A 27,432-nucleotide genomic window follows, 5' to 3' on the forward strand; every position below is an offset into this window, starting at 1 on the left:
TGTAACTTAAGGAGAGGGCAGTTCATTAAACTTGTGAACAAGAGAGATCTATCCTGCTGTCACCTTCCTCCAAAAAGGTTACACAGTCCAGTCTGCTGAGCAGGTTGTAAGTGGGTCCCCTGCCTTTAACACACTGCCCTGTCAACCCCAGAGAGGCTCTTCAGATCCAAAGACCAACGTTTGCTTGTTTTAATGTGGTTGCAGTTTTGTTTGGGTTTCCAGCAAAAGTCTGACCACATATCAACTGACTGCCATCTGCAGACTGGGGAAATTACATGTCCATGAATTGCTAGAGCTTAACGTAAGATAAACCGCACATTGTGTATTTTTTGTATCACTGTAGATGGTGATATTTTATGGTAGTCTTATACTCTAACACTAGCACTCCACATTTTAGCAAAGGCCAGCTTGTCAAATCCTGGATAATCCAGTTAGTTCCATCAATAGGTATGACGTCACACTTGTAGCCTACATATGGTGTCAGATCTGTAGCCTCTGAGAAACCTATTGAACCCATGGAGAAAAAAAATAACACATGAAACCACAGTAGACTTTATAAATACTCTTATGATTCTCTATGGATACCACAGACTGGAAATGTCTGGGAACTCATTAATATTTTTAAATGGACAATAAATAACATTTGGAATATTTACCTGAGAAATACTGTAGAGTTAAAAAGGGGTTTAAGATGATTTAGCAGATGCTTTGCCTTTTAATCCTAAAGTTCATTTCATATACCCAGCAATCCTCAGAACATTTTGAGACCACTGGGTTCATGAACTCTTTCAATAAACACCAATTCAGACGTTTCTCACACAGCATACTTTCAGATGGACATAATCTCAGACCATAAATTTCCTCAAATCTACAGACAAAAAATATTAATCTGTTTATCATACGAGTCTATACACTATTCTGTTTTTTTGCAAATTGGCATAATTAAGGCACAATTTAAAATCCAGATTGGTGATGTTCTTCAGTGTGGCCACCTCCTGACTCCCCTCGTAAGAGAGTCATTCAGCACCAGGAAGGTGGTCCTGGCCAAAATGGCGTCCATTTCGGAACTGTACGATGTCACTTGGGAAGGTAGCTAAATAACACATAACACATTTGTGTATCTCTGTTAGCTTGACCGGTCGTACAAATCTTACGAACATTTTAACCAAAGACAAACACGTATTTTAAACTGCACGGAGGGTGGGCTTGCTGTGTCATTCAACGGTGTTTTGTATGTTTGTCTTAATCGAACAGTCATCTAGTTAGCTAACTGGCTAGCTGTGAAACTGAACCTGCACATAGCTTGTCTGCTAGATACGAGATATTGTAGCTAGCCAGCAACTTAGCTACGATGTAACAGTGTCGCTGGTTTCTGCTTGACTTTTTTGCCTCGTTTGGTCTGGCAGCATTAACGCGAACTAAGTGAGAAAGTTGGCTAACCAGTTAGCTTAGTTTGCTAGCTCGCGCTGTAACTGGCTGTCCAGCTGCCCTAGGTAGTTAGGTAGGGTACTAGCTAAAGTAATGTAGCTGGCTGTCCAGCTGCCCTAGGTAGTTAGGTAGGATACTAGCTAAAGTAATGTAGCTGGCTGCCCGAGGTAGTTAGGTAGGATACTAGCTAAAGTAATGTAGCTGGCTGTCCTAGGTAGTTAGGTAGGGTACTAGCTAAAGTAATGTAGCTGGCTATCCAGCTGCCCTAGGTAGTTAGGTAGGGTACTAGCTAAAGTAATGTAGCTGGCTGTCTAGCTAGTACCCTACCTAACTACCTAGGGCAGCTACATTACTTTAGCTAGTACCCTACCTAACTACCTAGGGCAGCTGAAGTAATGTAGCCGCCCTAGGTAGTTAGCTAGGGTACTAGCTAAAGTAATGTAGCTGGCTATCCAGCTGCCCTAGGTAGTTAGGTAGGGTACTAGCTAAAGTAATGTAGCTGGCTGCCCGAGGTAGTTAGGTAGGATACTAGCTAAAGTAATGTAGCTGGCTGTCCTAGGTAGTTAGGTAGGGTACTAGCTAAAGTAATGTAGCTGGCTATCCAGCTGCCCTAGGTAGTTAGGTAGGGTACTAGCTAAAGTAATGTAGCTGGCTATCCAGCTGCCCTAGGTAGTTGGGTAGGGTACTAGCTAAAGTAATGTAGCTGGCTATCCAGCTGCCCTAGGTAGTTAGGTAGGGTACTAGCTAAAGTAATGTAGCTGGCTATCCAGCTGCCCTAGGTAGTTAGGTAGGGTACTAGCTAAAGTAATGTAGCTGGCTATCCAGCTGCCCTGGGTAGTTAGCAAGGGTACTAGCTAAAGTAATGTAGCTGGCTATCCAGCTGCCCTGGGTAGTTAGCAAGGGTACTAGCTAAAGTAATGTAGCTGGCTATCCAGTTGCCCAAGTTAGCTAGTGAGCTAGGCTAGTTAGCCAACATAGTGTCTTAGATGATATGAGGGTTGAATTTGGGAATGGGTGGTAATTTTAATAAGTTGTTGCTAGAATGTGTTGTTAGCCAGATGACACGTTAGCTCTGTGGCTGCTACTGTAACGTTGCTTTAATCAAACCTCAATTCTACTAAACTAGTCCTACGTCATCAGACAACAGATACATTGACTTTAAGATGATTGGTTAACGTTCCAGGCCTTTCTTTCTTTAAATCTAGTTAAATGCAAAACGGATCCCAGTAATGTGACTAGTTAAATACTCGTGTTAAAATTATTTTGCACATATTTTTTTCTTTTAGAGATGCGAGACAAACTGCGAAAGTGGAGAGAAGAGAACTGCAGAAACAGTGAGCAGATTGTGGATGTTGGTGAGGAGCTGATCAACGAGCATGCTTCAAAACTGGGCGATGACAGTAAGTATAATGGAGCACGATGGAGTATTGATAGGTTCTATTACCTTCTACTGAGCTTTATAACCCTTGAATTAAGTAATTATCACTCTTGTTATTTTTTGTTGTTACAGAATGACAAATAATGGCTTTTAACAATGCATCATTGGAACTGCAAAGTGTAGTGCAAAAAAAAACAAACAAATCACCTTGCTACATGTACAATGTGTTTAAGAAACTGTTCCAAATACAACATTTAAACATTTACTGCAAACAGTTGAGTATTTCTCATAAATATTGTACTACCGGTATTCTGCTAATGAACATAATCAAATGGGATATAAAGTGACGTTAAATTGTATGGCTACTCAGTCTCCTTCAAGCATGTTTGTGTCCATTTTTAAGGCATTTGCTGGTTAATTCAAGATGTATTTTGAATATTAACAAAGGCATAAGATGTATAGTTTTAGTTTTAACTGTATGTATTACTTTTGGTATAATGATATCCCTAATACACAGTTAACTGAAATTTCCCACTTTTGTTGTCATATTTGTAAACAGTAAAGCAAACAACATGTTTTGAAGTTTTGAATTTTAATGTGTGGGCAGTTACCTGGGATGGAATTTCGTAGCTGGTCAATTGCAAAAATCTAAATGATCACATTTTTCATGTCCTGTAATTTACAGGGCCTACTTTAAAATGAGTATACTGTGGTGTGAAAGATTAAGTTGATTTAACTTTTCTTATTAGGCTGCACTTCAAATATGTACATGGATTTGTGGTCATTGACAATCAGTTTTTCATGGTGGGCCCCTTGGCTTTAAAAAAAACACACTGTGGTCCAGAGTAATTCGTGTTTGTGGTGATGTAGACCTCAGACTGGTGAGTAGGGCACGACCACCGATTCTATAGCAGGCAGGATACATTTTTGTGACTGAAGGTTTTATGTTAGGATCAAGGCAAACTGGGCTGAAACTTTAATCCAATTTACTCTTCAGTTATATGCAACAGTATCACTGTGCTGTATCAGGTGAGTGAGTAAGTGCGCTATAACCCTGTCTCAAAGATTCTCATGGATTCAGTGTAAGTTTGGTCAGCTTTGTTTATGACAATCATGGTTTGGCAGTTATTCTGTACATGTGTACACATCTCAGTAGCTAACATTGTTTCTTGGAAAATCTCAAGAACCTTTTAATCCATTAAACTTTAAAGTTTTGTTTGAGATCACAATCTGGGATCATAATTGTAGCCAATACGTTCTTGAACATTTTTGAAAGAAGTAATGATGTTTTAAAAAGTCATTATATAGTTATCTAAATAGGAAAATAATGGTGTTGAGGGTAAATAGTTTGACAAGATCTTGCAAGAAGTCAGTATTCGGTTACGTGAGGCTTGAATGTATGAGACTAAAATCTTAAAATAGCATAGTGCCTAGAAATAGTAAAAGACAGCTATTGAGTTGCAGTTTATTGGTCCTTGATAGAGCTTTTTGGCTGCAGCTGTCATTATGATTCATGCATTCTTTAAGGGGAATGATGAACACTTAACACATGTTTTATTGAAACAAGCTCTTTAATCGGCTGTGAAAGTGGATGGTAGGCCAATGATCAAAACAAGACTTGGAATCATCAAAACAGAGAAATATGTAGGGATTTGTCACTTTTTTGCCCTCTTGTAGTATTGTATTGTTCTTACTCCGTTAAATAGCTTTATCAAAACATATTAGTCTAATGAGGAGCATTATTTGTATTAATTGGATATATTAGTCATGACCGTTACTCTCTTCAATTTTATAGTTCAGTGATTATGCAAATACCACGTGAGAAGAAATTTGTTTTTCACATTTATTCAAACCTGTGCTGCCTGTCTACTAGCAATGCCACGATGTCTTAAATATGACCCCCCCCCCCCCCCAATAATTTAACAGAGTACATATTATATTATATTATTTTTGCAAGAGCTACCTCTATAATGCTACAGAATTCTTTATCCCAAATTCAATTTCCATTCAGTTCAGTCTTTGGTACTTTGGTCTGAAGCATCATTGAATGCTGGCGTCTTTTTTTTTCCTCTATGCTCAGTTTGGATCATTTATGAGCAGGTGATGATCGCAGCACTGGACTGTAGTCGGGATGATTTGGCATGGGTGAGTTTGGTCTTCCCTTCGTCCTCCCTTCATCTCACATCTACTCAGCACCAGCCTCCTCTCACACACATTTACTTTGCCACTCGGCAGGCCAAATGTAAAATAATTTTTATTCATCCACAAAACATCACTCTATCTGTGCTTTGGAAACTGTATGCTAAAGATTTATCATAATGATGTGAATAATGAACTACTGAAGCACAGAGATGTTCTGAATGACCTTTAGAACTACTGAAGATTGTATGTACAATTATGAGACTCCTAGAGTTTTTTATATGGGAAGAGGCAAGTGAAAAGGGATCCTTACAGTTGACTTCAGCTGAAACATTTAGTCTGATTCTGGTTTAGAGTTGCCAAAAAAACTTGAGGGAAAATTATCATGACCGTGATGGTCAACTGGGCTGAACCACATTACAGACTTTCCATTCTAAGCAGGAAAACGTTAGATTTGATGATAACCATTCCTCACCCAATTCACTAAAAAATATCAGTGTGGAAGAGGAACAAGTTGGTAAAAGTAGCATCCTGTCCTTCCTTTTTATAGTCGCTGGTGTGGAATTGTGGGTACCCACAGCACAGCGCTCGAACTTCTCAACCACGTCAGTTGCAATTTTTCTCACTGTCTGTCACAGCTTTATTGCTGACTTATGAAACCTGCAACTGAAAAGTTATTGTATTTTACTTTATGGTTAAGAAAAATTTGCAGTGTAATATTGCTGTTAAACCAATCAGGTCATGTATTCAATAGATATTGTTAAGTTTAATATCGTGGGGAAATGTTTAACACTTTCTGTCCCTTAAGTGGTGTAAACGAACAGCAAAATGTACATTTGGACAAGCTCTGCTTTGTTGCGTATAGCAAGAAAAACAGACTTCATGGTTAACCATTGCGTTCGTGCTCATAGAGTTTTACGCAGGACTGCATGTGTTTTCACACAAAATGTTCTTACATTTTGTACAGAGTTGTCTACAGGAGCTGAAGAGGCAGTTTCCAGATAGTCACAGAGTGAAGCGATTAGTGGGTATGCGGCTGGAGGCTCTGGAGAGGTAAGACTCACACTAGCACCAACTTAGCAAGCTGGCCTTGTGTGTGTTGGGGCTCGGGGAGGCTCAGATCTGTAAGCAGACCATAAGTGGCAGGATGAGTGGTGGGGGGGGGCTGTTGATTTAGTGAGCCACCATTCCACTGGTTAAGTGGGGGGGGGGGGGGGGGTAGTTCCAATGCTAGTTGTGTAGCTCCTATGCGTGAGTGAGGAATTCCCAGGAAGGAAGTGGTGAATCCCACTATTATTCTGAAGGTCCCCCATGCTTTTTTTCCCTCTGTGTAGATGTGCAGGCGTGTACTATGCTGCATGTTGTCAGCCTGTTTTTCCATTGAGCCTTCTCTCAATTTATCGAACAAGGAGTGAAGAATCGGGTTTTAACATATTACATTTTATGAGTCGTTGGATTGAGTTTGCTTGTTTATGGTTTATGCCATAATAGAGTGTGATTGCTCCTGCACCATCAGATTAAGTAAACTGCAAATTTGAGACTAATTGCTATCACACGTGCAGCCTAAATGAAACCCCCCACACACACACACGCACACAAAACATGCCTGAGTCCTACATGAATGACGTATGGCAGGGGCTGGGTGGTTGCCTAGTGCCCCGTCAGATGTGCCAGAGAGCAGTGGGGTAATGAAGTGGATGTGAGGGTAGGAGTGGCACTGGAAGCAGAGCTGTTCAGTGGTAATAGGAACCAGAGTCACTTCTGTTGTCAGCTGTGGGAGGGAGAAACAGGTTTGGATAATGAGGCCAAGGTTTGCTTGCTGAAGTGTTAGCAGGCAGCTCATAGGGAGGCACTAGTTGGTCCTCAGCTTTGTGAACTAACCTGAGAATAAGTGTAATATAGTTAAACTCATTACAATAATTATGAATGTAATAAAATGTGTTTAAACTATTTAACTTTAATAGTTAAATAGTGTCTAGTTAAATAGTGATTCAGGCAGGTTGCTGTAGCAGCCTCAGCTTTATAATTATGAAGTGGGTAACGCCATTAGAACATCCTCTGAGTCATGCTTGGGTCTTTTTGTTACTTTCTCACATAACATTTATGTTGCTATCTATTAATGCACAAGATTGAACAAGTATCATTCTTGAAGAGAAACACCTTGTAAGCCTGCCTCCCTTATTTGTACTTCTTCAAAATTATGGGTTAACTTCTTGTGATGGTTGGGATGTAATCATGAGCAAAGCAGTTATTCGAGGATGCCCTCCGTCTTAAAAAAAAAAAAAAAAAGCCATTAGCTAGGTTAGCAAGCCAGAACATGGCACACAATGAATGTAGCAGCAGGAGTGACTGTTTTGAAAGTTTTAGTCCAATTGTAGTCAGTTTGGGTTCTGAGAATCTGGAGTTCTCTGGGAAAAGTTCAGTGCAGACAGGTCAGTCTTAATTTGCATCTGGTTATATTGATTGTGAATACAATAATAGTCACATCTGAGTTAAATGTTGGGGAACAAAAATGTGATACTAAACCCAAATCTTAACCATTACCAAAAGTTATCCAAAAATATGAGCTGGCACGAACACAATGTGAGCTAGATAACTTTACGTACTGAAAATAGGTAGAACCCTTCAAAGTTCACAGCTGTGGAAATCGGGTCATGAACTGTGAAATCACATTTTTTTGCATGAAATGCCTTAACTGGACAGTGCAAAGGGTTAGGGTTAGTGTTAAAGGACATTTGGGAAATCTTCTAAAAGTAGCAAGTTACTTTTTTTTGTTCTAATTTTGATTTCTGATGTTTTAAATGTAATATACACTGACTGTCCTCCGGGTTTTGAAAAATTAGAATTACCAACATTTCTGTTAAGTTGAGACTCCAGCGTCTTGCTAAACATTAGCATGGCATTGCTTGTGAATTCTGAGATCTGACATGAAAGTGAGAGATCTCCTGATGTTCAGGTCCATTTCAGGGAGAGAGAGATCTCCTGATGTTCAGGTCCATCTCGCGGAGAGATGCATCTCCTGATCTCCATCTTTTTTGCTCAATCTCATGTGTCTGAACACCACACAGGTGTTGGGGAAGGCCATTAAGCTTGGTTAAACAAAGTTACTGTGCTATAGTATAGGGCAGGCTATAGTTAAGTTTTAATAAATATCATGGAAAGTAGTGTTTCTTTTCTAAAATCACTGAAATCTGTCATTTTTGAGAAATGTGAGAATTCCCCAGTGTTTGTATGAATTTGAGCCTAGTAGAGCCCTAGGCTACTCATAGGTCTAAAATAAGCGTCTCTTTTAATCAGCAAGCATGCCAAATGCTGATTAACCGGCAGAATACATGAAAAAGGACACGGACATATGTTGTTGTTTTAATCTATGACCGATGATCCAAAGATAAAAGTGGGTTTTGCATTTTTCCCCAGACATGCCCCTGGGACCTACTGACATCATGGCATGTGACTTAAAGCTAACATCACCTTGACACCTCTCAGAGATTAGCCGGAGGAGAGACAGTAGTCTCGTAAACAGACATAAATGATCAAAAGAACTCAAGATTACCGACCAGATTAAAATTTTATTGGCGTTGCTCTTTAATGATACTTTATCATCTTTTCGAATTTAATCCCTGTCCAAATAACAAGCAATCTGAACATTTTGACTTGCTAAAGCCTTTGCCTTGGATTCCTGTGCTAATATCAACATAACTGAGACACCCCCCACCTATACCACCCCCCCCCCCCCTCACTCTTGCAAATGGTGGCTAATTGGTGTTGGAAGCAGAGGCTGGTTTGTTTGGAGGTGGATCAAAGCAGGCGTTGAAATACAGATCAACAGGCTCGTCTTTGTTTGTGTTCGTTTGTGAGGGAGATTCATTGTTAAACTGTACAAAGGCTTGTTCTATGGAGCATGAAAGCTGTTACAGTAACAACTGTTTATTTCCTTCCCTACGCACACCGCTGATTTGTGTGATCATTCTCCTGTAACTATAGAGCAAAGCCATTCTGTATACAAAAAGTTGATTGCCTTTAGCTTTGTTTGATTTCACCGCTGCCTAATATCATATGACTTGTGTAAATGGTGATCACCCTCAAACACGGTCTCTCTTTGCCTTAAAGGTACGAAGATGCCAATAAGTTATATGATTCAATACTACAAGACGATCCCACTAATACAGTAAGTAAAGAATCAATATCATTTTTTTACATTGTGGTTAAAGATGTATTGTGATGAAAATGTGTTGAACTTCTTTGGTGTCAGCGTTTTCTCATCATAAATGATCTCGTCAGCCACAGTTCTCATCTCTCCCAGTACTCCCCCTCTCACTCATAGACATAGACACACACTGCATACAAGAGATGGAACAAAGACCCTTGATTTATCCACCTGAGTAGTATTAACCATGTTGCATTCAGCTTCTTCAAACGCTGTGTCATCGGAGATTGGGAATTCTCACTTTTTTAAATCCCTATGGTGGTAAGGAGTAATCATCTCATATGTACCATTTTCTGGTAATTCGACAACATTACACTTAACAACGGGAAGCGTATGGATACCTGGTGTCAGTCTTCAGTTCTTTTTTTTCCCAAATACTTGATTTACAGTGAGTTTCAGTTGAGTTATTTGCAACACCCAAGTCTGCTCAATGTTTTTCAAGTCCTTCATTTCCACCCACCCCTGCCATCACCCTAAAACACACTGTACCTGCTGTTAATTGATTCCAAAAGGATATGTGGTCATACAAGAAAATAAATGTTTTGAATTGTTTTCAAAAGAAACTATGACCTTATTTGATTTGGCTCTCTCTTGAAGAAACTCAACACATTTCCTGTGCTTCTCTTACATATGGACTTGCTTAGATATATTAAACATTTTCTCTGGGCTGGCAACGTGTGCAAGATGAAACATAGACATTTGTTCTTTGGACTCCATCTGAGGATCCCACACCTAACTGTCTGTCTGTTTCAAACATAGGGAGGCTTTGCTGACACCATCTACAATCCCTCATGTGCATTCATGCAGTCACCTCTCATTTGAGCTTGTTCTTCACTTTCTCTCTCATTTTTCTCTCTCTCGCTCCTCCCTGCTCATCCTTGTCACGCTAGCATAGATTCACTGCCTCTCTGCCCCCCCCTCCCCCCATTTTATCATTTCTGTTGGTATTTATTTTATCTGTTTCTGTTGGACTTCAGCAGCCCCATCAGTTTTCCTCCATTTGAAAGCTAGAGATCTTCCCGGTTTGTTTTTCGGGCATTTCAACCAAGACACCCTTGCTGTTTCCCATGATCACAGTTAAATTGCAAGCACATTGAACAGTGCGTAAACAAGAGGCCGAGAATATTAGTGCAAAATGGATGTAATCAAACCAGTGTGGTCAAGTTATTTTTCACAATCTGGTAATCATATCTCTCTGTCCTTCTGTTAACATTCAGAAAGTATGAAAACAATACACCCCCCCTGAGGGAACCCTGTTTCCCCATTCACTAATGTTGTCCAAGTTAAACACAGTTAGCAAAATCAAATGTGACATAATAATAATATTAATAATATTTAGAAAACATAATTGCATTAGTCTTACATTGATTGTAAGATTTGCATAATGAATTGACCTGCATATAGAAGTTATTTTAGAGTTTACAGTTTTCAGTTAATCAAGTGGATGTGGGCATGAACTTGGTATCAATATTTGGATTGTTATTCATGCCATCTATAGCTAAATATGCTTTATGTGTTTTTTGTTAGAATCTTTTTCCTAGAAACCTCTAATCAAGAATTACTTGTATAATCAGTTCAAATATCAATGCAATATAAGTTCAACAATCTTCCAATCTGCAGAACGTTTTGTGCTCAATATTAATTACAGTTTGCAGATGAACTGCTTGCAGTTTTCATGGGTATTACAACAAATGGACAAAGAGAACTGCTGTGCAAAGACATTAGTGCAAATTGAGAAGAGCAGTGTATACTTTTGATTCTAGTTTGTCACAAGAACTGTCCATAAATAGACACTGAGATCTAATCTCTGAGTGTGCTATTGCACCTCATATTCACAACACCCACCAAGGTCTGTCACTTGTTTTCCCTTTGGAAAGTTGCAGTGAAAGAATGTGCATGAGGAAATAAGAAGCTATCTTTGATGTAGGTTTACATTCAACAAACATATAAAGTTTATCTAAATACATTCCCAATTCTGAATCATAACTCAACACTGGGTCGGCTGAATTATGCCTACTGTGTTTCTTTTCTTTTGCAGCATACTACTTTTACACCAATATATATTATTTACATCAAGTAATATTTCTTTTGTATTATTTATTTCACTTGCAGGTGATTTGATTAATACATTGGATAAGTCATATTTTGAACATGCTCTTAGAATTTGAGAATTTTTTTCATATGAAATGAGCTAAATGAAACTGAACATAAGTGCACTAACCAGAACTAAAGATAATAAAATCACCAGTGACCGGCAAACAGAAAAGGCTTGCAGAGAAAAGAAGACATGATAATCACACACAGGTGGTGTGGCCAAGGAGGCATAACCAAACCAAAACGGAGAACATGTGTAACAGAAAATGAGACGTAACGTAAACAAAAAGCCACGTGCACCACCACTGCCATCTTTTGGAGGCTGCTCGTGGCTTTGGGCCACCATCATATCAGCCCTTACCAAATGGTGGAGGCAAAGCAAAACCAGCCGGTTCTGCACCACCCAGAGCTCCAACCCTGGGCACTGCGACAGCATGCATCTCTGGAAAATGATGGCCACCCTCTTCCTCTGTGGGACCTCCTTTCATCACCTGCGTACAGGGGCACAGAGGTGGGGCCCTCGAGGTCAATTAGGCATGGAGGTGTGGAGACTGCCCTGTTGGCTTAGTTGGTGGGGGTAGGGGCCCCATGGGCCTCTTGTCAATAAGGCATGGACAGGGTGTTCACTCTAGTTATTGGGTACAGAGTTGGTGGCCCCTATACTGACTGGGACCCCTTAATTGGACGAGGTGGTGGATATGTTTCCCTTCCACATCACTCCCGTTTGTTTAAACGGGGGCAGAGTAGCACTCTTTTGTATTGATGGGGGATCCTGTCGTGGACTAGGTGACCGTCAACATACTTGCATCAGCAAAACGAAGCACTACTGGTTATTGAGGCCTTCAGACCAACTGGTTGAACCAATCAGTGCCTGGAGAGCAGGGCCCACTAGAGCTCTACTCCAGGAAAGTAAAAGCATTGATATCACAGTCCTAGCCTTAGCATTACTTGAAATTAGCTTGGGGAAAACAGGTATAGAAGTATCTACCTCTAGTATCCAGTTTGCTTTGTGTCTCCTTGATTCTTTGTTTTTTGGCTATGCAGAATACATATACCTGTGTGTGTGTGTGTGTGTGTGTGTGTGTGTGTGTGTGTGTGTGCGTGCGTGCGTATGCATGCGTGTCACACATTTACACGTTTCCACATGTTACTTACGTACAGTATATACGTATGTTCCGACTTACACTGAAAATCAGTTTACGAACGCGATGTAGGAACAGATCAACTATATACTGTACGTAAATAACATACTGTATGCACTTATCCTATCCTAACACAGTAATTATCAAAAAACACATATAAAATATGTTTAATAATGAAATGAAACGGGAATAATAAACAGTAATAAAAAGTTCACATTACGACGTTTACGACGCAAAACCACTTAAGTCGAAACAAGGCTTTATACAGTAAATGGGAGATGTCGTAACCACGGAACATCGTAACTCGGGACTGACGTAACCCGAGGACCTCCTGTATGTGTGTGTGATATATATATATACACACACGCATGCACGCAGGCACGTGCGCATGTGCACGTGTGTGTGTGTGTGAGACAAAAAAAATTCTCCTGTTGGACTGGTCCTCACACGTGTTCTTTCAGCACTGCTGAGCTAAAAACAACAAACGTGTTAGTGAAGAAATGCTTTCTTTCCACTATGCGTATGGCTTTGTAGGATTCACCCACTTGTGGGAACGTTATGTCAGTAAGCAGGTGCCTTTTGAAGTGTCCTGACAAACTGAGGCCCAGCCCAGATTTCAGCCTATTTCCTGATGTCCAAACACCCGCCACCTTCCATCAGATCCTGTGTGCTTCTCAAACCTGGGGGCGGGAGTGGAACAAAATGGAGCTGTGGTGTGATGTCGACCAGACCATATTTTTTTTCCCACAATCCAGCACTCTTTGGCTGGGTAACAGATGGTGTGGTGGAGGTTGTGGTATGGGAGGGGATGACATCATCTAGGTTACCTGTCTGTAAATGTTGGTTGAGCGAGGCTTATCTAGACGCTATTTTATCAACATGGAATGGGGGAAGGGACGGTAGAGCCAAGAAAATGGCGGAAAATTGGCGACTACTGTAAGGACTTGTGAGGCATCCCAGCATGCAGAGCTGAGATTGGAAACTGAGCTGTTGTAATTATAGGCTGTAGAATAGATGTGGTACCCATTAACCAAAATTGTTGAATCAACAAAAATTGTTCAAGGTTTCTCTGCCATGGTGGTGTCCAAAAAATGCTAGAACCTCAAGCCCTTCCACTATTTATTGTGTTCCAATACCTACAGCAATGATCTGGAGATCTTCTCCATTGCTGCCATTTGCAATTTTTTTTTCAATGGCCTTTTTCACACCCTCCCATGGTTGTCTTTGAAGTTTTTTGCTCACTTGGCAAAATGTCTATTACCATCTTAATTTAATAATTTCTTGTTTATTTTAACACTCATTGAAAAAGATGTCCAAATAATTTATTGAATTTTACCTCTCTTTCTAAAATGAAAGTAGTTGAGATCAACGAGGAGTATCTCAGGATTACAAACAGTTGCTGAAAGCAGCAGTATGGATTTAATCATCAGGAAGATTATTCTTAATTGAATCTATATGTTAGTACATGTATGTATGTTTCACAACCACATACTTATTACAAAGCACTAAACTATACATGCCAACTACACATGTTCAGGAGATTTGGTTACCCCAGTTAATAGTTAGGTTTCTCATTTATAAAGTTTCTCATCTGTAGAAGGCAGCAGTCAGTCTTTAACACCTGCTAATGGGGAAAAAACATTGTCTACCATTTTTCAGGCAGGTTGTTCTCAAAACATTCATTATAGCTTAATGAGAACGTCAGTCATTTCAAATTTCTAGTTTTGTAGGAGTAGTGTTAACACAGTTTGATACATTATCCATGTTAAGTAATATTTGGTAACTGATGGCCATAAAGTCCAGTGAGATTACGGGCTGGACTGGGAGTATGTGTCTGGTGTGAGTGCTGTAAGCAGCAGGGCCGCTGTGTCTGCCCGCTCCAGTGATGGATAAGTGGATACGCGATGCCAGTGCTGTCGGAGCAGTGGCAGATTAATGGCGGCTCAGATGTGACTCATGCTCGCCTCAGCGGGGGTTGGTCTCTGGTGTGGGAGTGAGGAAGACCCACTCTATCAAATACCAGTCCATAAATAATCTCTGTGGCAAGACTGCACACTTCTGTGGGTAAAGCTGTTACTTTTCCCTCTGCACTTGTCAGTATAGGAGAAGAAAAAAATCACTTCTGGAAAAGTTGTAGAAACAGGCATAAGACTTTATGATTCAGATTGATGAGAGTCTAATCTGCCTGAAGGTCATTTCAACATCAAATGGCTAAGTGAACATTACTGGGAGCCTTTGCAAGCTAGACCTCGCAAGCACATATGAATGTGTGCAGCCCTGGCTTGTGGCTAATGTGCTATTTTCTCCACTTAAATGGGATGAGTCACTACTTATCTGCCCCTGCGAAGCGTGCAGTGCCCTTGTTTCCAGTCTTCGTTAGCAAGCTCACGAGTGTTCTCCTCTGATAAAGACTTTCTTGATCTCATATGCCACTTTAGGCTTGGGGCAGCTGTGTCATTATTAATGTGCTTTTAGATGAACATCATACTCAAAGGGTTTGTGATGCAAGTGTGTTGTAGGGAGTGGGGGGGGGGTGTTATGCAATACTGCTCACTGAGTAAAATGTGAAAATGTAAGGACTGTTTTTGCTCTTAATCTGGTTGCATGCTCCAAATAATATACATGCAGCTGTTTATTACATTAGTAGCGTTTTGGACTGAGAGCTCGGTGCGACCCGATCGCTGTGCCAGAGCTGAATACTGCAGTCGTGCCCGGCTGCAGCGAAGGAAGTGAAAGGAGCCCTTGTCAAATATCACAGAAAGAGATCTAATCTAGAATCGCATTTTGTTTTTACGTATTATGTGTCCCCATGTTATGTATATATGGATATGGGGAAATTAGACCTCCATTGGCACTCTTAACATTGATAAATAACCCGATTGAATACACAGCGTGGGTTTAGGGGTGTCTGATGAGAGGGGAAGTGGGGCTTTCAGCAGCTCACTCAATACCCTGATCATTTACACCCCCCCCCACTAAACACTTGAGGCTTTAGAGTCCTAATCCTCTGTTGATGTCAATCCACAGGCAGCAAGGAAGCGCAAGATCTCCATTCTGCGAGCGCAGGGCAAGAACAGCGAGGCCATCCGCGAGCTCAATGAATATCTGGAGCAGTGAGTGTTTTACAGGAGTATTGGGGGGTCCCCCTCCTCTACACCCCCCCCCCCCCCCTCCTCAGTTTAATTAAAAGGGGCTTTGCATTTGATTGAGCTGCCCCCCTGAGCCCTGCCTTAACCCCTCTTTTGTCTGCCTAAGAACCTAACTGCCTCTCTGTCTCACAGGTTTGTGGGAGACCAGGAAGCATGGCATGAGCTGTCAGAACTGTACATCAACGAACACGAGTAATGGCAGAATCACTCGCACTTCTCTAGGCCTTGTCCTTAGCTCTTGTCCTTAGCTCTTGTATTCGTTGCATTGAGTAACAACGCCCGTTTTACTGTGCATGCCATGATGTCAGAGAGGTCCTTAAAACATTTTTGGCTGATGATGGAATATCAGGAATTGTACCAAATGAGCCCATTTTCCCTTTAATAGTGCTGAGTCAGACCACCATGTATCATGGACTCTATCTATTCTTGCAGTGGATGGACATTGTCTTTCAGGACATCCTTCAGAGGATGAACAGTAGCTCCTGAGGGCTTGTGCGACAACCTCGGGGAAACCCTGAGAAATGCCTCTCAGCCAGTGGCCTTCATTGAGCTCACAATCTGTTTGTAGGGCTTTAATGGGATTTGCTCCTTAAGCCCTCTCTCATAGCCTCAGGATAAGACTCCCCCAACACTGATATCTCTGTTGCTAGGGGTTGGTGTCTGCCACACATAAACATTGTAGGAAAATCATTTTGTTTGTCCCACTTCTCCGTTCCTCTTTAATAATTGTTTTGGGCTTGTGTGTGTGTGTGTGTGTGTGTGTGTGTGAGAGAGATGGTCGCCCCGGTTGGAGGGTGATGGCTGTAGGAATGCAGGAGCTCGGTGAGGGGGCTGTATATTGGCTAGCTCATGTTTTTGTGTGGGGCCTTTATTGCTGTAGTGGCAATCCAGGGGAGAGCGGATTATTGTCCTGCTTAGTCCCAACGTTTCTAATATCACGCCATTCACCCTGACAACCCCCTATCTACGGGCGTGTCAATTTCTCTTTTTTTCCCACCTCCTTTTTGTTTCTTTTCTTTATTTTAGGTCACACACTCCCTTTCCCTTCCCCTCCTCTTCCTCCGAGCCGTGTATTATCACTTCTCTTTATCACACTGTGCTGGAGTGAGTGAGCTGGGAACCAGATTCCCAGGAGAAGGTGTCTGCACTCACTCTCCCAGCCAGTAAAAACAAGACACGATGGGGGCAGAGATGAAATGAAAAACTCCCTACAAATCTTTGTGATGCCACCCTACCAGCTAAATATATAGGCTAATTTCACCTTCTGTTGGACGCTCACCTAATAGCAAAAGTGTAAATCTTGCCATAGATTTACTTCCTAGCAATGACCTCCCCACATACTTCAATTGAAGATGCTCTTTGACAATGAAAATTGTGAGAAGATGGTGTTCGCCACCCATTCCTCAGCTCCCTTTGAGATAGCCTGAATTAAATATTGGGTAATGGTGCTATAATGCATCATATTTTACACGTTTGTAGAAATTATGGAGTTTTATATGTAGTGAGATGTCCAAATTGAACCTTTTTGCCCATGTACCAGCCAACCAGCTGGCCATGGGGCAGTCATGGTCCGATGGTTAGGAAACCGGTCTTGTGACTGGAGGGTTGTGGGTTCGATTCCCAGGCCTGAGGCCAAAGTTTCACAACTTTTTGTTGCTTATTTTATTCTCTTATTATTATTATTACTGTTGATTATTTCATTTGGAATCAGATACAGTAGGGTGTGACACGGTGTGAAAGACCGATATTAGTATTTTGCACTTGGTTTCTCCTCAAATTAGTAATAGTCAGTCCAGTCCAGGTCCTGTAGAGAGAGAATTGTCTCCCTATCTTTATGAATACAGCGCATCATTACTCAGCCCCACAGAATAAGGAACAGCCAGTCAGAGCGACATATCAGACTACACAAGCGGTGGTCCAAGTTCTACTAATATCAGACATCTAGGATTGGAGTGGAAAAACAGATGCCTGTTTAACATTAGAAGCCCATTAGTGCCTAGTCTGCTCACCATATCATTTGTGTCTGAAAAAAATCGCTTGCAGCGGCGAGAACTTGTCTGTGTAAATGGAGACCGAAAATCTAGCGGTGTTCGTTCGGCGTGAACACTAGATCAGGTGGGGTCTGCGCAGCTCTGTGGTGGTATGTGCTGATCCCTGCCCCCCCCCCCCCCCCCCCGCTGCAGCCCGGTGCAGGAGCACATCTGAAAGTCTTTATGGAAAGGAAGTGGTAATTGCAAGCAGCCTGCAACCTTCCGAATGGCCCGTTCCCTTCTTCTCTTTGCTTGCTCTTTCTCTCCGTCTCTCTCTCTCCCTCGGTTGCTCTCTCTTGGTCTCTCCACTCCTTCACTGTCTGGCCCTGCCCCCCCTCCCCCCATCTTTGAAGTCTCTTAAACATGCTCTAAATGGTCTGATAGGTTCTTCATCTCGTGAGAGGGAGTAATGCCAGTGCTCTGTTCCTGCCAAAGGAACCTTGTTTACGTCAGAGCTCTTTTTCCCCCCTCTGCTCGCCAACAGTAAGATTGCTTTAGATTAGCATCCACAACCAATTTGGATGCATTCCAGCGCTTGTTTTTGAATTTGACATGTTTTAATAAATTGATTTGTGCGTGAGCACGTACGGCAAAGTGCTTGATGCTAGATGGAGAACTCTCTAACAGTAGCTGAACACACTGTGCGGTTTGGGGACTGGAAGGACCTGGAGCCTTAAACTCGTCTGCAGGTTTTGGACACTCTCCGGCCATTTTTGTGTGTTGCGGCTTCGTCATAATAGTCCTCGTACTTCGTAAAATTGTTTGATTATTTGGTGCGAGGGAGCAGTTGGAAAGTCTGTGTGTGTGTGTGTGTGTGTGTGTGTGTGTGTGTGTGTGTGTGTGTGTGTGTAAGGGAGAATTCCATCTGATTGAGCCCATGAAGGGGAAAGCGTCTGTGAGACATGAAGTGGCTACAGATTCGACTGAACTGAGGAGTGATCTCATCCGAGAGTGACACGGCTAGCTGCTACCCGACAGTGACCTCAAGACAGCCTTTAACTGCATGCTAAGCCCAGTGGGATAAAGGCAGATAGATTGATGCTACGTGTCTAGAAATGTGGTGGAGATCTCGCACTCGCTCGCCTTTCACATCATCAGCTTCCAAGAATGTAAGAGATGGGGGAAAATAGGCCAGAATTGCCTTTGCTGATGCAAAGCTACATCCATCATTTTACCATATGGATGTTCACACACACATTTCCATCAGGCCTTATAAAGACTGATAAAAGGAAAACCGTAGGCAGGCCATTTTCCTGCTGTCAGCAAGACCAAGATTTACTTTACACCACCAGCCACTAGTTTACACTTGGTCACAGCATGTACAAGTATGTTTTGTTGTATTTTTATTTATTTATTATTTATTATTTATTTTTTTGTGTGAACTTTCACCAGGTGTGTTTGCACAATGTGTTTATTTATTCTGTTCTTCTCTGCTCCTGTAGTTATGCAAAAGCAGCTTTTTGCCTAGAGGAGTTGATGATGACCAACCCACACAATCACCTGTACTGTGAACAGTACGCAGAGGTAGTACACCCGACGGCAATGCCGCCTCTTCTTGCATGTTTGTCCAGCATCAGTAGCTGTGTTGTGATGTATGACTATGAATATTCATAAATGTATTTACTCCAGCTCTCGTGTAGGTGTTCAAATGTCACGGTGGTCCTATGAGGGCGTCTGAACGCATCTGCTGTGTTTCCTAGGTTAGGTACACCCAGGGGGGGATGGAGAACATGGAACTGGCCAGGAAGTATTTTGCGCAGGCACTGAAACTGAACAACAGAAATATGAGGGCCTTGTTTGGCCTGTACATGGTGAGTCATGACTTCTGCTGAAGAAGAAAAACAAACACCCTACCACAACCCCCCCCACCCCCACCCCCCACTTTCCCTTTTGCCCCCCCACCCCCCATATCCCCCATATACGAGCTCTCTGTTAGGGCAGAGCACTGCTGACTCAGTCCTCTTTCACACCCCCTACCTCAGAAAAGCCCCAGCCTGGAGTTTAGTGAAACACAACTCTCCAGCCCTCTAGCAGGGCATGTTTATGTTTATGATGAAGATAAATAAAGTGCCGGCAGTAAAAGATTGGGAGTGCACCGGCCACCGCTCCGTCCCACGTGGGCCCGCCACCGCATGGGCCCGCCACCGCGCTCTGGGTCCTATCTCCACTGAATAAGCCTTTCATCTGCGTATTTATTTAAACAGGAAGTTGTCCATTAACACCAATGCATCATTTGTAAGTGACTCCTGACATAGGAACACAAACAGGCAGCTGGGAGCAGAAGGGAAGCGGAGGGTGTGTGTGTGTGTGTGTGTGTGTGTGGGGGGTGTGTGTGTGTGTGTGTGTGTGGGGGGGGGGGTGTGTGTGTGTGTGTGTGTGTCTGTGTGTGTGTGTGTGTGTGTGTGTCTGTGTGTGTGTGTGTGGGGGGGGGGGGGGAGCCGCACACAGACACACACTGTTCTCATATGCGCGCGCGTGTTTCGGTAGTTCAAACACACACCCAGGCAGCCTCTCTGCTTTGATGTGCTGTTAGCATGTGTGGCAGGCATGGCGGGAACAGGCCTCTGCCCCAACGCCAAGTCGGGTTCTCCACGCCGACCTGTGGGCCGGGCGCTGCAGTTCGTCCTCCTTTCTCGGGGTGTGTCGGTGGTCCCGACGCCCACCCTAATTTCATATAGGCATGTTGTATCTTCCGCAGGTCCCTTGAGAAATATGAGAAGTCAGCTGAGTGTGAAACACTCACTGACCCTAAACCACTCTGCTGTTTGTGACACTGATCCATCCTGTATTCAAAGTGCATCTCCGTAGTCACAATTAAAATTGATATCACAGGAGGGAACAAAAAAAAAAACTAAACAGATCTCCGCAAGCTGTAGAGGATGTGTGCCAGCATTCAAAGAGAAGGCTGATTGGTGTGCAGTTAAAATTTCAGCACATCTACAGAGAGCTTTCATGCACTGGCCAATGGGATCTTCTGGGCTTTGCTCTGTGGGGCCGATGGCAGTAACATGGGAAAGACACGAGCTCTTTGTGGTTGTGGAGGGGAGAGCTTTTGGGCGGCATGGAGCACATGATTCACATCACACCGCACTAGCCGCACGCTGCTTCCCAGACACACTCGCCCCTGTCAGCGCCGTTTCCCTCCACGTTTCCCTCCGCGCTGGAGGGAGCAGGCTGTGTTTGAAGGCACGCCGGGCACCCGGAGAACGTAGGCATGGCAGCAGGGGGAACACTCACTTTTTCCTCCCTGTAAAGACCAGTGTGCGGTGCCATCCGAGCCTCACCATCCTTCCACAGCGAGGAGCACCCTAATCTCTGTGGGTTTGGGAGGCTGTGACGTCCAGGCGTTCCTGTGTGAATCCGCGTCCAGCGGGCATCCTTCTGTCTCGCTGTGCTCAGCTAGACCGAGTCCAGTCTCTTCTCACTTTTCTCACGTCCTCCGAACTTCTCACTCCAGTCTCTTTGTCTCCCTCCAGTCAGCGAGTCACATCGCTGGAAGCACAAAAGTCAGTGCAAAGGTGAAGAAGGACAATGTGAAGTATGCAGCTTGGGCCGCCTCTCAGATCAATCGAGCCTATCAGGTGAGTACCACAGAGCCCTGTGTGTGTGTGTGTGTGTGTGTGTGTGTGTGTGTGTGTGTGTGTGTGTGTGTGTGTGTGTGTGTGTGTGTGTGTGTGTGTGTGTGTTACATGGTGATCCAGCCCAATATAGAAAATGACAAGAGACAGTGTAGTGAGTGCTCACTCTGCCTGCTGGATCTGCCCTCCGCACGCTCGCTGAGGGGCGGCTCAACTAATGTGTTGACTTAAGCCCACAGGGCCTGGCGTTGTGTTGCACAGCTGTTTTCTATGTTTGCATGTTAGAGCGCTGCTATCAATTCCCCCTCCACATGAATCACTCCAGCTGGTGCCAAATACGGGCATCGGTGCCCGGGCAGGGGAAGAGCGGCTGGGCAGGAAGCAGCTCCGCAGGGAGAGGGCCCACTATCGGAGGGGCGCGGGGGGGCGCATGGGGGGGCTCGGAGGGGCGCGGGCAGGTCTGGAAAGGGAAAAACCGAAGAGCAGCTCAGATGGTATCACTAAAATGGTTTACACTGTTGCCATGGCACACGAAGCACAAACGTGCATTTAATAGAAATCTTAACTGCCGTCAGGGCCGTATATGTTGCTTATTTAAGAATTGACAGTTAAATGTGTAATAAAGGGCCCCTTACTCAGCAGATGTGGCCAAGCGGTGATCCAGCCCACACACACTTGCGCTGAGGTTCCTGTGTGGTTGGAGGACTCTTGTCACAAAGCTCCATCTTTTGACGCCGTTGGTGGGAGTGTGTGCGTGCTGTCGGGAGTGTGTGCGTGCTGTCGGGAGTGTGTGCGTGCTGTCGGGAGTGTGTGCGTGCTGTCGGGAGTGTGTGCGTCCTGTCGGGGTTCCCAGGTGCCCACACAAGCCTCTCAACAGCAAGAAACTCTGCGTCATCTGTGATCAGTGTGAGAAACTGGCAGTAAGGTTGAGGGAACGTTTTAAATCAGGACCATGTACTAATCACACTGACAAGCAGTGTTTTAAATCTCTTTTCCTGATAATGTGGCCCATTTTCTCCCTCTCAGAAGTCGTTTATTAATGGACTTTTGACCTGCGGGGCGTATTACTGTTTCAGTAGTTGGCAGGTAGAATTGACTCAATAAACATGAGAGATAGAAATCTTGCTTGCTCATTTGTCATTTGGGACTTTTCATCTTGAATCTGATAAGAGGCCAGTGTTTCTCAGAGGAGTCCTCACTGCAGAGAATGGTAGTGGTTTAGGATGACACAACTGGCACACAATGCTTCACTAGTGCTGGAGAAAATTCCTCTTTACATTCTTTGCTCTTTTGCTCCAAATTGCCTCGGCCGTCTTAACCAGCGCTTTGGCCGAAACAGACATAGCAGCGGACTGTAATTGTTCACACAGTGCGTCAAAAAAGCGTTTTGTAGGCCGAGGAGATGCTGCCACAGCAGCAGGCGAGCTGCATCACGGCCGTACCGAAGGAGCACGTTCACGGCTCCTAATTACTCATCATCTGGGCGTGGAGCGAAACGTGCATCGCCATGACTCAACTTCACCAGTTCAAAAGGAATGAGTGGCAGCACACATCGCCTGCACTTCACCGTGTGTGTGAGGCACGCCGGGTGTGTTTGAGATACACGGGAGACGAGAGCCTTCACTGGTCTGCACTGCTTTGAAGAGGCCAAATGCTTTGATGTCTTCAGATGTAGTAAGGTTGATCATCGCCTCTAACCATTAAGCAGGGCATGTTTGCTGGCTGTCTTAAAGTACGCTGGATTCATGCTCTAGTTTATATATATATACACACACACACACACACACACACACACACACACACACTCATTAGAGGTTTATGTATGACTCCATGTCATACAGCCTTTCTCACGTCTAAGGGGCAGTTTAGACGTGCACCATTCAGCAATCACTTGCTCCATCTTGCCCATGATCACAGCGATAAAGTTTCATTATGGAAGTGAGTCTGATTGCTAGCAGCAGATGTCCAACAGGTCATAATAGCAGTAACAATTAATACTTGAATTCCTTGAAGTATTGTTTTAATCTTCTACTTTAAAACTCTTAAGTGCATATTATTTCCTAGTAGAAGAAACCCTAGCCAGCCACTAATGACTCATTACTCTGTTCACGTTTAGTAAGTCATGCTGGTGTCAGGGGAACATGGTGCATGTGGAGCAGATGAGGAGAACATGGCCCAGAGAGGAGATGTCTTCAGAAGCCTCCATCTCCTTAACGCATGACTCACACTGCAGTTATCCTGCTGGCTTCTGGCCAGGACTAATTCAGACATATTAACCATGGAAAACACTGACAAAGCACACGGAGAATGAAAGTGTTCGTCTGTACGCGTGTGTGTGCGTCTGTACGCGTGTGTGTGCGTCTGTACGCGTGTGTGTGCGTCTGTACGCGTGTGTGTGCGTCTGTACGCGTGTGTGTGCGTCTGTACGGGTGTGTGTGTTCGTCTGTACGCGTGTGTGTTCGTCTGTACGCGTGTGTGTTCGTCTGTACGCGTGTGTGTTCGTCTGTACGCGTGTGTGTTCGTCTGTACGCGTGTGTGTTCGTCTGAACGCCTGTGTGTGCGTCTGTACATGTGTCTAAGTGCGTGTGTGTGTGCGTGTGTACGTGCTTGCGTCTGGGTGTGTGTGTGTGTGTGCGCGCGCGTGCAGTGTGCACGGCACGCACAGAGAAGCGAACACTGAGATGCTCTGTATAGTTGTCCTCTGTATGTACAGAAACCTCTCTTTCACAAATGTATGTTAACACTTGTACGCGCGTCTGAATTATGAGGGGGAAACTACGATGCGCTTCTACAGGAGACTCAATTGAGAGGTCTGCGTGTTGGGAAAAGGTGAATTGTGTTCTTCTGGCGTTTGTATCGCACGTCAGACCTATTTATCCAGCGAGCTTTCCCAGTAAGGCAGTGCCATTTTTCACCGTGTGTTTGTGCGCCGAGGGGCAGTGGGGAGGAGTTCTGGTCCTCAGGGGCTAATGAGTTAGCAGTGAGGACACTGAGAAATGTGCGGCTCGGTCCAGAATCAGCACTGCAGCGGGATCAGCCACGCTCCGTCTGCTTCTCGCCCTGTTTACCCAGTGAGTTCACTCAAACTGTACGCTCCTCTTCTTGGCTAGTGCCAGCATACCCACAGCTGTTACCATACACACACACACACACACACACACACACACACACACCCCTCTCCACTGCAGAGAGTGCTGAGTTAAGCACTGAGCGTGTGTCCTCTGTCGCTGTAACAGTTCTGGATTGGCCATGGCTTTCAGACAGGACTAATGAGGAGAAATGGGCTGTGGGCCTGTTCTGTGTCAGTCTGTAGTCCAACTGAGATCAAGCGATCCGGAGCCTTGTGGCATGACTGAAATTGACATTTCTGTCCTCTTTTAGTAGATCAGTGGAGGGCACAGACGTCCTCGGAGTCAGACTAGATGAAGGGATGTTGTGTGAAAGGTGGAACGTTTGAGCAAATGACTGAACTGCAAAGAATGAGATTCTCTCCCTCCACACGCTGTAGATTGGGCAAAGGTACAGAGAACCTTGACCTCGGAGACTAAATTAGCATATCAATTAAGCCATGCTAGAATAAGATCCACAGGGGTGAGAGAGCTGGCCTTCAAACTGAGGAGCTGCTCCACTGCTTATTGCGAGTTTATAGCCACAGCTAAGTCCATTCATATTGCACATTATTCATCCTTTCAAACTTGGATCCAATACATGCAGTGAGATATGGAATGTTTTTAAATACTTGTCATTTAACATAATCTATTTGTAAGGTGATCTGCCTTTCCTGTTGAATCAAATGAACCACAAGGTTTGTGTTAAACCATGATCTGTGGAGAACTATTGTGAATTAGGCAGTGTCCTTGCCTCAACCCTTTCTTCTCCGCCCCTCCCCTCCCCTCGCACCCCTCTCCTCTGTCTCAGCTTGCTGGTCGTGGGAAGAAGGAGAACAAATGCTCTATGAAGGCGGTGGAGGAGATGTTGGAGTCCATGCAGATCACCATGTCCTAAGCCTCAACTCTCTCCTCCTCAACCTCCGTCACCACAACAGCATGGCAGCTCCCCCTGCACACTGCAGCTCACCACCACCCACAGAGCGGACCACCCCGACTCACTCTCCAACTCACTCTCCACCTCACTCTCCACACCCCGCAACCCCACCCAGACCCCCACTCATTCCACATGTTGACTTTACATCGCAATCAGCTCTCCTGAACACATGTGTCAAGGGCTACCTGCACAGGTATGCACGGGCTACAATTGCCCCAGGAGTTTCCGGGCTGGCCAGAAACGTTTAACAGATAGATGACTACGATCAAGGACTCTAATGTGAATAGACTGTAACTGATATTTATAGGAAGCTCTGATCTGATGTAGACTGAATACCATGCTCTGTGTGTGTGATGTCATTTTTAATATGACTGGTGTCCATTTTGGTCATGTCCGTCTAATTAAAACATTTTGGTGTTTGACCAATATGCCCGAGTCCTAAATGTGTCCACATTTCCCAATAATCAGTTCCATATAAGACATCCTAGATGTGCCCCCCCCTTTTAGGAGATATTTGGCAAGTCATTTTCAATTGACCAGCTGCTCCCCATGTCTGGCAGATCGTCTCACTTCCACACAGTAAGGACCGCAGCGGTTAGGATCCTGGACCCAGAGCTGACGGCTCCAGACTCTTCATATCAGACCACCCTCACGTCACTGCAACGATAATGATAATAAAGAAAGAGTAATCACTGCTATTCTCACATCATTCCACCTTGGCTAACTCTGGACATGCAAGAGGGCTCCATCCGTGTTCTAGCCTGCAGGCGGTGTGGAGGGAACTGCTGGTTTGCTTGGGACGCTCCCTCAAACGCTCATCACAGCTCCTGCTGGAACTCGCACCACCAGCAATTAAAACAGACGTCCAGTACCGAGACCGCCTGTGAACCGAGCCGAGTTTTCCCTGGATCGGGCCGGCGTGAGAGGCGCTGTGAACAGCAGGTCTGCTTTCCTACTGCGCTGGTTTGGTAATTGCTGGATGGCGTCAGGGCTAAACGAGCGTCTTATTTTCTCACTCACCCGTGCGAGATCAGCTGCTACTCCCATCTCTTTTGTTTATTAAGTTGTGGCAATTGTCTCATAATTTTACACGCAGGCTGGTGGAAAAGTTGAGCTCTGACTTTATAGCCTCTTCTCTTTTTTCTTTTTTTTTTTTTTGTTGTGCAGTGAGCCAGAGTTGTTGTAAAGGGGTCAAGAGCTCAAAGCTGAAGCGGTGAAGCCCACATACTCGTCAGCTTTAATACTTTGGTCAGTGAATGTGTCTGTGTTTTATTCGGCATTCCGAACTACTGGAGCCAATGAAAGCCCAGAGACCTTTGAGGCGAGACTGACGGAGCGGTTATTTTTACGGGAACCGCTGAACTGAAGCGCGCCTTTTGAAGAGCCATCAAGGATGTTTGATTTGAGAGAGAATATCATTTACATGTGGACCCGGTCTCCCAGGGAATGAAGAAGTAAATCGTCTCTCTTGTAAAGGTTATTAAATGCTCGTAAGTGGTTTGAAAAGGAACATGTCAATCACTTTGATGTGTGAATGATACATTCAAGACACTAACATTTGCCCCAAGTTAATGCAATAGTGCCATCTGGAGACAGGAGATGGGAGGGAGGGTTGCCTCGTATTTCGGTTTTGTTAGAAATACCAAAGTTCATACGGGATGATACTTCCATGACTGAAAGGTCAGGTTGTTAATGGGAAAATGCTGGTTTACTTGGCGTACTTTCAAACACATGAACCCGAGGTACCATTCTGAAGAGGCTCGTGCTGGTGCTCCATGTGCACTTCAGACCGTAATTCTTTTTTCGACGACAAAACATGTTCAGGTAAGATTAGAGGAAGAAAGCTCAAGAATGTTGTATTGTACCAGGACAGAGAAAAGGGAGAGTGAAGCAATTACATGGGCTTATCTGGCTGTTCTGAGTCTTCATCACGAAGTTCCCCCCCCCATGGTCCGTGTCCTGCGTGTTTTGAGTGTGTAAGGTGAAACGGTGTAAGTGAATGCGCACAGGTGTTTGGTGCGACGGCGTAACACAGACCTGGTGGCTCATCTCACGGCTGCGACCTGCTGTAGCTTCACACCTCAGATGCTCCTTCTCCAGTTAAGCTGCAATCCAGTACGTCTGTCATGCACAAACCTCCACCCTGCCTTAAAATAGCAACCTGTATGGCTTCATCCCAAAAGCAAAATACGTTCATGCAAAGCAGGTGATTTTGAGCTGGTAGGAGACACTGGATATCTGCT

General features: G+C 44.1%; 1 protein-coding gene across 2 annotated transcripts; it reads left to right on the forward strand.

Moving 5' to 3' along the window:
- Positions 1 to 938: 938 nt before the first annotated feature.
- On the forward strand, positions 939 to 25,617 carry emc2 (ER membrane protein complex subunit 2). Of its 2 annotated transcripts, XR_013120713.1 has the most exons (12): positions 939 to 1,089; positions 2,715 to 2,828; positions 4,887 to 4,951; positions 5,913 to 5,998; positions 9,056 to 9,113; positions 15,416 to 15,501; positions 15,670 to 15,729; positions 19,010 to 19,091; positions 19,268 to 19,378; positions 21,044 to 21,148; positions 24,527 to 24,664; positions 25,064 to 25,617. XR_013120713.1 is itself a non-coding variant. In XM_076971629.1 (11 exons), the coding sequence occupies exons 1-11, from the start codon at positions 1,050 to 1,052 to the stop codon at positions 25,148 to 25,150; spliced, it is 894 nt and encodes a 297-aa protein (XP_076827744.1). In that variant the 5' UTR covers positions 939 to 1,049; the 3' UTR covers positions 25,151 to 25,617. The 2 variants fall into 2 exon arrangements, 1 of the variants encoding a protein (XP_076827744.1); XM_076971629.1 differs by lacking the exon at positions 24,527 to 24,664.
- Positions 25,618 to 27,432: the final 1,815 nt, after the last annotated feature.

This window comes from Brachyhypopomus gauderio, chromosome 13, assembly GCF_052324685.1.
Source record: "Brachyhypopomus gauderio isolate BG-103 chromosome 13, BGAUD_0.2, whole genome shotgun sequence".
In the NCBI taxonomy this organism is placed as follows: domain Eukaryota; kingdom Metazoa; phylum Chordata; class Actinopteri; order Gymnotiformes; family Hypopomidae; genus Brachyhypopomus; species Brachyhypopomus gauderio.